Here is an 11,032-nt window from a genome sequence, read left to right as displayed (position 1 = left end):
GGAATAATAACAGCACCTACTTCTCAGGGTTGTTGTGAAGGTCAAATGAGATAATAATTGAAAAGTGCTTAGCACGGTAGCTAGTATACAGTAGGCACTATATAAATGTTAGTTATTGTTGTTATTATTATTTGGTAGATGCTGTTGTGTGTGTGGTTTGGAGGACCATGACATCAGGGACATGATGCCATGACTTGAAAGAGAATTGAGGACTGTGCAAAGTCATCAGCCTCACTTTCTCCTCCAGAGTCATGTAGGTTCAGTGGCCAGATATGGATCAGGATGACTGGAGATGGCCCAGGATGCAGTGGGAGACCTAGGCTAAGACCTTACTTAAGGTCTTTCCAAGCCTCAGGCGCCATTATTATCCCCGTTAAAAGCAATAGCTGTGAAGTAGATAGAGCGCTGGGCCTGGAGTCAGGAAAACTTGAGTTCACATCTGGCCTTAGACACTCACCAGCTGTCATGAGCAAGTCACACCCTTTCTTTGACTCAGGAAATAGTGATAATCATATAGGGTTGTTGTGAGAATCAAATAAGATAATATTTATAAAATGCTTTAGCACTGTTCCTGACACATACACAGTGTGTGTGTGTGTTCATCCATTGCCGTAGAAGACCATGCCATCAGAGAAATAATGACATGACTTGCACTTGACTGTTTTTGAGTGAGGGAGGGCTGTGCAGGTCACCAGCATCACTTCTCCTCCAGAGCCGTCTGAATCCAGTGATCAGATATTCATCAGGATGACTGGAGATGACTCAGGATGAGGCAATTGGGGTTAAGTGACTTGCCTGAGGTCACACAGCTAGTGAGTGTCAAGTGTCTGAGGTGAGATTTGAACTCTAGGTCCTCCTGACTCCTGCACTGATGCTCTATCTATTGTACCACCTAGCTGCCCCTCATATATACAATAGGAGCTTAATAAATGCTTCTTCCTTTCCCCTTCTCCCATTTTACATAAGAGGTGGACAGAGAGAAGTTAAGTGACTTGCCCAGGGTTACTCAGCAAATAAAAGTCTGAGGACATATTTGAAATCCTGATGGGAGTGGGGGGGGTAGGAGGAAGAAGGCAGAACTCTCTCCACTGTGCCCCTTAGCTGCCCCCTTTCAATACCTAACTTCCTTATATGTAACATTTTGGATTATATTTTTATTTATTTCTAACCCTCATTTCCTGAGGGCAAAGACTGTGTCTTCTTTATCTTTTTATCTCCCTGAGGGCCTATTCCAATGCTTTACATATAGTAAGTATTTGATAACTGCCAAATAAAGGAGAAACAATGCATTCCTTAAATAAAAATATATTTATAAATAATATGTATAATTAATATCTCTTGCTCTCCATTCGCCTCCTCCCCCACTTGCCTCTCTTCTCATTAATGGAACAGTATTAAGGAATAGGAACAGTAAGACTTTGTTTTACCAGTCATCCATTATTTCTTGCCCTAGTTCCATTTATAGACAAGAAAAACCAAATATACTTAGCAGTTACAGTTCTCCATTAGCACCCACTAAGAGAAGGGGATAAAATCTGTTTCATGCATCATCTGAACCCATGAAGGGTGAAAATTGTGCAGCAACCAGGCATCCTTTCCTGACCATCTGGGCAGGGCACAACTCTGTTGTGATAGAGATGGGTGTTTGGATGGTGACATGGGGATTGTAAAAGAGTTCCAATTTCTGATCCTGGGATGGCATTTATAGATATAGAAACCAATGTGTGTGTCCTGCTTCTCACCATTTCCCCATTTTAAGCTATTGAAGGTTATGGGGAAGATTTCTCCAACTTCTGTTTGTATATATATTTTTTACTCTAACTCAGCCCACTGCCCTGGAGACACAGATTTAACTCCTAAGTCCAGCCTTGATGAAGGCAATCATTTAGTCTAACTAGTTTCACCATGGGAGATGGAAAGAGAAGGAGGTACGCACCCATGGGTAGTAGACTTGAGTAGGTTCCAAGTCCAATTCAACTTTGTGGGTATCTTTAGAAATGACACGCTATTGTGTCATATACCTCCTACAAACAAGGTAGTTACCACATGCACCCTTTCTTCCACTCATGACCTACTCCAACATCCTGCTATAAACCATTGTCTTCTTTGGAATAGAAATTCTGTATAGGGAAGAAATTAAGGCTTCTTCCTTCACTCATTGCCTTCCTCATTATCTTTGGGCAATATACATGAGTTGACTTGTTTGCAGAAAAATATCATCTTAAGACTATCCAAAAAGATCGAACAGATGAGTAGTGCTCAGTAATGTGTTGTAAATCCTTCTTTGCAAAGGCATTGGAAAGCTGGTCAGTTCTTACTGAATGCTTCAAAGATCATTGATTAGGAGAATGGGTCTGAAAAAAACCCCCATAACACTGGATTTAGAAACTAAAAATGTCATTTGGGACTTATGAAAGAGAAGCTTAAAGAAGTGGCACTGAAATGGCAAATTGAAAAGGGGTGGGAATTTAGAAATGAGAATGAGCTGTGGAGAAACTGAGGCAGTGAACTTAGACTACTCTTCCTAAGGCTTTAAAAGTATAAAGGATGAGATATGACAGGATGATATCTTCAAAGGAAAAGAGAGCCAAAGAAAGGTTTTTAAATTTTTTTTTAAGGGGGAGGGTGTTTTAAGAATGATCTTAAGTTACAGGGAAGGAGCCATTAGAGAGAATGAAACTGAAAATGATAAACTAAATGAAATAAGGGACAAGTACCTGAAGGAGATGAGAAGTGATGAGATCAAGGATTGGCTTCATCCTCTGAGACTGAAACAAAGGTGAAGATGTAGAGAGATTTTGACATCTGGAAGAGGGTATATGAAGAAGCTTATGATAGATGGCCTCAATCTTTTCAGTAAAGCCTGTAGTCTTATGATAGAGCAGGGGTAAGGGTGGAGTTGAAGGCTTGGAAAAAGAGAGAGAGGAGCAAAGGTTCACAATAGGTACCATGGAGAGTGTCATAAATATTCAGAGATGAATAAAATGGTTACTCTCTAGTGGCAAGGGCCCCACTGAGGTTAGATCACATGAATTTGGAGTTGACTCAGTTTGAGTGATTTGTGACTTCTTTCAACAGTGTTCAGGAGTGGGGTTAGAGAAGGTAAGGTAGGCAGCTTCTTGGCTGCCCTAAGATTGAGGATTAGTAGGATAGCAAAAGGACGAGATAGGGGTAGTCGTGGTGGTGGTGGTATGGATTTAAGAGGAGAAAACAGTGCCTTCTTGAATTGGTTAACTATAGGATCAAGTCCTTGAAGAAAGGGAAATGAGATATGATTAGGGGCAAAACAGAAAAAAAGTAGGATAAGAAATTGTAGAGAGGATAAAAAGCAGAATTAGGAGAGATGAAACAGCAGATGTTAATGCCTCTTCTTTAATGTAATTTTCACTGATGAAAATCATACCATTTTCTGGTGCTGAACCATTTGATAGAGCAAAGGCAAGAACTTTCTTTTCTAGGTTTCTAGTAGATGTGACCATAACTCCTGAAGCAGCAATTGTCACACTGCATCTGTACAGGGTTTGCTTCCCATGACGACGTCTGAAGGCATCTAGGCTGAAAGCCTTGCCACTCCCAAGGCTTTTGGGTTCAAGGTCCTGGGTTTTCTCCATCAGGATCTGAAGGGAGATGGTAGACAACGTGGTAAGGGGGTTTGGCTTTGTCTGATCTTGCTGTTTCCTGTCTCTATCCCCAGCTAGATTTGCCTGTCTGCCCTGTGGGTGGTGGTTAGTTAGCAGTTGATGGGGATGACTTGCTCCTTTTCCACAGGTGTTGTTTCCCTGGATGATAGCTAGGATGGCTGAATTGGAAGTATCTGCCAGGTGGATTCCCTCTCACATCAGTCCTTCAAAAGGCCCCTAATTTTATCCACAAGTACTTTATTGACTGTAACACTGCCATACTATAATAGAAAGTCTTCATGAATTGCCATGATTAAAAAAATGCATCATTAGATGGTCTTCCCTCACTTAGCTAAGTTGATCCTTGAATGGCAGACAAAAATCTGCTGCCCAGCCTGTACTCAAAGCCTTTCAGTGACAAGGCTGTCTAGAGCTTATGTTTTACTAACAAAGCTTTCAAGTACCTAGGGTTACTTCTTCGCCATGATGATGAATCAGAGCTGGACCTTGGTGGAATCTATGCTTGTAAAAAGTGACATTAAAAAATATCCTTCAAATATGTTTAACATGATTGCACATGTATAACCTATATCAGATTGCTAGCTTGAGGCGGGAGAAACAGAGGGAGGGAAAAATGTGGAACTCAAAAATCTTATGAAAAATGAATGTTGATAAATATCTTTACATATAATTGAAAAAAATGAAATACTATTTACAATAAAATTTTAAAAGACCCTCCACCAACAAAAAGATTACAACCTTCTGAAGGTTCAGATGATGGTTAGCCTTTTTTTTTTTTTTTAGCAAGAAAGTATGTTTTAATTTTTAAAAAATTGTCCTTTATTGTCTGCCCTCCCTTTCTTCCACTGTTTTAAATCCTAAGCAGTTGACTACTTTGCCTTCTCCTAGTACTGTTTCTACTGCCCACCCTGCCCAGTTCTTTCCTCCCAATACAGCTTCCACCCCCAGTCTCACATTATTTAGCTGAGAGCCAAGAAGCAAGGGCTCTGGTTTACTCTGTGGTAGAGATTGTATGGTACCTGTCCATTTATGTCTTGGTAATCGATGCATTATAAAGGAAATGCATTTACTTTGCTGAAATTCAAGTGCTTCAGTGAAGTGGGAACATGCATTAAAGATGGTACAGATAATAAAGAGGGGAGGAGGGGGAGAGTGAACCTGGAAAGACTGTTTGAGTCTTTTTAGACTGACCCCATCTGTAAGAGGGGAGGGTTATGCAGTAGAAAGAACACTGTATGGTTTAGAGCTGAGATGCTGAATGTTTTTGATGGGTCAGGGACCCCTTTGGCAAACTAGTGAAGTCTATGAACCACTTCTAAGATTCTTTGGGAGAGTGGACTATTTTTTGGCCTTCCTTTGTATTCCTACTGCTCAGCCTGGCACATATATAATAACCAAATATTGGGGAGATTCAGGATTTTTTTCCCTTCCCCATTTGGAGATTAGGTCAAAGCTTACTTCTTTGAAGGGTAGGGTTGATGATGAGGTGAAATCTTGGAACTGTTACCCTACTCAGCTAAAGAACCTTACAAAGAACTTAATCTTTGTTGAATTCCCACCCATTGTCTTCCACTCTGGCAGGCTAGATTGCCAGACTGAGGGTGGTTTGGCTTGAGGTCTCTTTCTACATGCATGATGTATTCAGACATGTCCCCCAGCCCCTCATTAGAATAGGTGCACTCACATTATAATACTCATTTTCTCATTACTTGTTAACTAGAGTCAGATTGCTATTGTCAGGAACACCCACCCTTCCAAAGGCGTATAAGCAGTGAGTGGGTTCCATGAAGGGTCTTTGATATTTGAGAGTGCCACTGATTCTTTTATTATCTGCCAGCATGATTAATAAAATGATAAATTATCTAGAAACCATGTCTCTTAAACTTTTTATGTGTCACAACTGTTTGTTGCCTGAATGTACTTAAATGCATAAAATAAAATACATAAGACTGCAAAAAAAAAAAGTTAGAAAAAAGAAGGATGTGGTTCCCCCCACCCCCATACAAGTTCATGGACTCCCTCAAATCTATCCATAGATCTCTTGGGGGAATTGGAATTAATAGTCTCTGAGGTCTCTTCCCAACTCTAAATCTGTGATCCTTTGATCCAGAATGATGCTTTTGTCTGCTGATGTGGCCTACTGGAAAAATTCCCTTTTAAAAAAATCATCCATTTTCTTTCTCTTTCTGATCTGCAGGTACTTTGTTCACATGCCAGCTCTGGAAAAAAGACTCCCATTGTGTTACCCTATTACACAGACCACTACTCGGCTCATTCATGAAGTTCTGGACCTGGTTGAACAGGAGCAGTGTGTGAATGTTCATAGATAAATACAAGTAGCTTAAAACTTTAAAAAAATTCACATTGCCATTCCTATTAAAACCATGCCAGCTACTAATTTAAAATCATGAGAGCTCTGTATTTCACCTTCTCTTGAAACAGAACCCTTAGGGAAACTATTTCTCTATAGCAGAAAAGGAGTGAAATACATTTTCTCATAAATCCAGTGACACTAGAAGCTATTGGATTTCTTCAGGAGAAAAAAAATGTTGTTTTTTCTCATCAACCTTATGGGAGATTATGACAGCTCTCTGTGATGTCTGTGTGTTCCAAGAGCTTCCAGATTTCTATGTTTTGAGGAGAGAGTGAAATATGCTGAATAGGGCAGTGCCTAATAGGGCACTTTAAAAGGCTCTAAAGAGAAAATAAAATAAAGAGCAATTCCAAAAAGTATAACCTGCTCTGTTCTAGTTGGTGGAGTAGCAGTAGGTAGAATGAAGTCTCTAATGACATTGGAAGGAGGTTTTTTTTGGTAGACAAAAGAATGTTCATTAAAGAAATGTTGATTAAGAGCTTTGCTATCTCCCATGTAGCCATGCCTCTCCAACGAGTGAGGTTTCCCTGAAATCAGTATTTCATGGAGAGATGAGAATAAGTATATGGCTCTAATAGAAATCTAAAACATCAATTACTGATAGAAGATGGAAAATTAAGATTACCTATATTCTTTAAAAAAAAAAAAAGGAAATTTCCATTTGGTTTTAGTCTGTAGTAGACTTGTCAGCAAAATTCCATTCCTTCCTCTTTGGAAAGGGAATTGTCTGTGCACAATAACAGCATTTTTCTCCCTCAGCTCTTAATGCATTTCTTTGTCTTCACTGTATTTGATGCCTTATGGTAATAAACTAGTTTGATCCAACAAGTCTCGACTTTGGTGGCATTGCATACAAGGAGGAGTGAATACAAGAGCTTTTAAAAACCAAGGAGAACAAGTACATCACACCAGCCAGTCAATAAGCATTTATTAAGCACCTACTATGTGCTTGGGGATACAAAAAGCAGCAAAAAAGTCCCTGCCCTCAAAGAGTTCACAATTTAATAGGGGAGACAACTAGCAAATATAATAAACGAGGTATATACAAGATAAAGAGGAAATAATTAACAGAGGGAAGGCACTAGAATCCAGTTCAAGTTTTCTCAAAAAGCAGTTAGAGATGCAAGATGTTGACAGAGAGGTTCTCGTAGTATAACTATTAGCATAGAGATGATAGTCAAATCCATGAAGGCTGATGACATCACTAAGTGAAGCAGTGTGGTGGGAGAAGAGAATAGGGGCCATTTTCTAATAAGGAAACATGAAAGACACATATCCTCAGGAATGAGAGTTGAGGGTGTCTCAAAACACATTAAAGGGGATCTACTCAGAGCAGCAACAGCCCTTCTTTCTCCACAGCAGTCAGCTATGACCCCCAACTCCCCAGCAACCATGTCGAGGGGACCTGCAGTTGGTATTGATCTTGGCACCACTTACTCCTGTGTGGGAGTCTTCCAACATGGGAAAGTGGAGATCATTGCTAATGACCAAGGAAACAGGACCACCCACAGCTATGTCATCTTCACCGACACAGAACGTTTAATCGGTGATGCTGCAAAGAATCAAGTTGCAATGAATCCCACCAACACAGTTTTTGATGCCAAACGTCTGACTGGTCGCAGATTTGATGATGCAGTTGTACAGTCAGACATGAAGCACTGGCCTTTTACAGTGGTGAATGACGCAGGCAGGCCTAAGGTCCAAGTGGAGTACAAAGGGGAGACCAAAAGTTTCTATTCAGAGGAAGTGTCTTCTATGGTCTTGACCAAGATGAAAGGAATTGCTGAAGCTTGCCTTGGGAAGACCATCACAAATGCCATCATCACAGTACCAGCCTATTTCAATGATTCCCAATGTCAGGCCACTAAAGATGCTCGAACCATCACTGGTCTCAATGTGCTCCGAATCATCAATGAGCCAACTGCTGCTGCTATTGCTTATGGCTTGGACAAAAAGGTTGGTGCTGAGAGAAATGTGTTGTTCTTTGACCTTGGAGGTGGTACTTTCGATGTCTCCATTCTCACCATTGAAGATAGCCTCTCTGAGGTCAAGTCCACAGCTGGGGACACCCACTTGGGTGGGGAGGACTTTGACAACTGAATGGTCAACCATTTCATTGCGGAGTTCAAGTGAAAGCACAAGAAGGACATCAGTGAGAACAAGAGGGCTGTTTGCCATCCTCACACCGTTTGTGAACGTGCAAAATGCACCCTCTCTTCTAGTACCCAGGCCAGTATTGAGATTGACTCCCTCTATGAAGGTATTGACTTCTACACATCAATCACTCGAGCCTGTTTCGAAGAGCTGAATGCTGATCTCTTCCATGGCACACTGGACCCTGTGGAAAAGGCCTTAAGATATGCCAAGCTAGATAAATCACAGGTTCATGACATTGTCCTGGTGGGTGGTTCCACTAGAATTCCGAAAATCCAGAAGCTTTTGCAAGACTTCTTCAATGGCAAGGAGCTCAACAAGAGTATCAATCCTGATGAGGCTGTTGCTTATGGTGCAGCTGTCCAGGCTGCCATTTTGTCTGGAGATAAATCTGAGAATGTGCAGGACTTGTTGCTGTTGGATGTCACTCCTCTTTCCCTTGGAATTGAAACTGCTGGTGGAGTTATGACTGTTCTGACCAAACGTAATTACCACCATCTCCACCAAGCAGACACAGACATTTACCACCTATTCAGACAACCAACCTGGTGTGCTTACTCAGGTTTATGAAGGTGAGAGGGCAATGACAAAGGATAACAACCTGCTTGGCAAATTTGAGCTCACAGGAATCCCCCCAGCACCCAGAGGAGTTCCTCAGATTGAAGTGACATTTGACATTGATACAAATGGCATTCTCAATGTTTCTGCTGTGGATAAGAGCACAGGCAAGGAGAACAAGATCGTCATCACCAATGATAAAGGACATCTGAGCAAGGAAGACATTGAGCGTATGGTCCAGGAGGCTGAGAAATACAAGGCTGAGGATGAGAAGCAGAGAGACAAGGTGTCTTTCAAGAATTCTCTTGAATCTTACGCTTTCAAAATGAAAGCTACAGTGGAGGATAAAAAACTGCACCAAAATTGGTGATGAAGACAAATAGAAGATCCTTGACAAATGTAATGAAATAATCAACTGGCTGGATAAGAACCAGACTGCTGAGAAGGAAGAATCTGAGCATCAGCAGAAAGAGTTGGAGAAGGTCTGCAATCCCATCATTACCAAGCTGTACCAGAGTACAGGGGGCATGCCAGGAGGCATGCCTGGTGGATTCCCAGGGGGTGGAGCAGCCCCATCTGAAGGTGCTTCTTCTGGACCCACCATTGAAGAGGTAGACTAAACAACAGAAGAAAGAGCATTTCCACACAGCTTTTCCAAACATTGAAGGACTCAAAATTTGTAGCCAAGGCAGTAGCAGTTTAAAAGTAACATTTAAGCTACTGTGTATATCTGGGCATTCTGAACACTTGAATGTGTGCTGAGGGAGAGAAGTGAACAACATTGCACTTTATCATCACTGTAAACAAGTGGAAATGCAATTCTTGTCCTGGAGAATAAACATTATTTAAAATTGGCACCATAAAAAAAAACAAAACCAAAAAAAAAAAAACATTAAAAGCCCTCCATATCACAGAATTGCTCCATACCAAGGAGAAGGTCCAATGATCAAATACCTCCTCATCCAAGGATACCTATTCTAAACTTTGTAGCAACTCTAAGCATGTGTAGTAATTAGTCATGGTGAGCAGAGACAAGAACATTATTATTTGGAGGACATGGATATATTTGCCCAAAACACGTTATTATCTTCTGTGACTTACAGGAGGAAATGAAGCAGGCACTGATTGGATTCTTCTAAGAGGGTTTACTCACAATCATCATAAGATTTCTTTCAAAATTCTCACTGGATTTCTTTCTAAACAAGCAAACAAAAAACCTCCAACATTTTCGTGATACCTTTTGTCTTTAAAAAATATATATATTTATTTTTAGTTTACAACATTCAGTTCCACAAATTTTCTCCCTTTCCTTCCTCTCCCCTTTCTTCCCTAAGATGGCATGCAATCCAATATAGGCTCTACATATACCTTTTGTCTTTATATCACAAATATTTTTGTGTAGGGAGTATAAGACTTTTTGCTAGCTGAAATATAGTTCCAAAATGATTTGACTTTTCTGTTGACAGATAAGCTTAATAAAGATAGAAATATGGGCTAAGTATTTGGAGAATACTCAACTTGAAGGCCTGAGTTATCTTTTGTTCTGGCTCAAACTCATTTATTCTTTATTTCTCCTTACATTCATGGCTACACTTCTTGAGAAGGCTGTTCATAATCAGTGTCTCTACTTCTTTTCCTCTCATTCTCTTCTTAACTCTCTATAGTCTGGATTCTGACCTCACCATTCAATTAAAACTGCGCTTTCCTGTTGCCAATGATTTCTTAATCTCCAAACCTGATGACCTTTTCTCAGTCCTCATATATGCTGTCCACTCTGCAGTCTTTGACACCATCAGTAACCTTCTCCTTGGAATACTCTTCTTTCTAGATTTTTCTGCCAGTACTTTCTCTTGCCCTTTCTAATAACCTGTCTGATCATGTCTTCTCTGTCCTCTTTGCTGATGCTGCGATCAGATCATGCCTACTAACCATAGGCCTCCCCCAAGACTCTTTTCTAGGCCTTCTTCTTCCTCCATACTGTTTCCCTCAATGATTTCATTAAGTTCCCATGGATTCAATGGTTATTTCTATTTGGATGATTCTTACATCTATTTGTTGAATTATGAAGAACCTCTCCATCTCCATTCTTGCAGTTCCAACTGCCTATTGGGCATCTTAAACGGAACCCATTATCTTCATACTCTCCCACCCCCAAACCTTTCTTCTCAGCTTCCCTAAGACCTCAGTGGTGGTTGAAGGTACCACAATCTTTCCATTCACTCAGGGTCAAAACCTAGGTGTCATCCTCAGGTCCTCATTCTCTCACCCCCTCCACCATATATACTCTGCAACAAATCCTGTTGTT

The 11,032-nt window shown here is 40.6% G+C and overlaps 1 protein-coding gene and 1 pseudogene across 3 annotated transcripts in view; both read left to right on the top strand.

Moving 5' to 3' along the window:
* The window catches only part of C3H12orf56 (chromosome 3 C12orf56 homolog), a 112,646-nt gene extending 105,811 nt beyond the window's left edge, over positions 1–6,835 (top strand). For all 3 annotated transcript variants that reach the window (XM_072655264.1, XM_072655263.1, XM_072655261.1), the window contains exon 13: positions 5,839–6,835. In XM_072655264.1, the coding sequence (XP_072511365.1) occupies positions 5,839–5,971 (133 nt within the window). In that variant the 3' untranslated portion in view covers positions 5,972–6,835. The remainder of the gene's footprint in view (positions 1–5,838) is intronic.
* A 98-nt stretch (positions 6,836–6,933) lies between these two features.
* LOC140534335 (heat shock cognate 71 kDa protein-like) lies at positions 6,934–10,160 on the top strand (annotated as a pseudogene).
* The last annotated feature ends 872 nt before the right edge of the window (positions 10,161–11,032 follow it).

This window comes from Notamacropus eugenii, chromosome 3, assembly GCF_028372415.1.
Source record: "Notamacropus eugenii isolate mMacEug1 chromosome 3, mMacEug1.pri_v2, whole genome shotgun sequence".
Classification (NCBI taxonomy): Eukaryota; Metazoa; Chordata; class Mammalia; order Diprotodontia; family Macropodidae; genus Notamacropus; species Notamacropus eugenii.
This window is presented reverse-complemented; position numbering and strand designations above follow the sequence as displayed.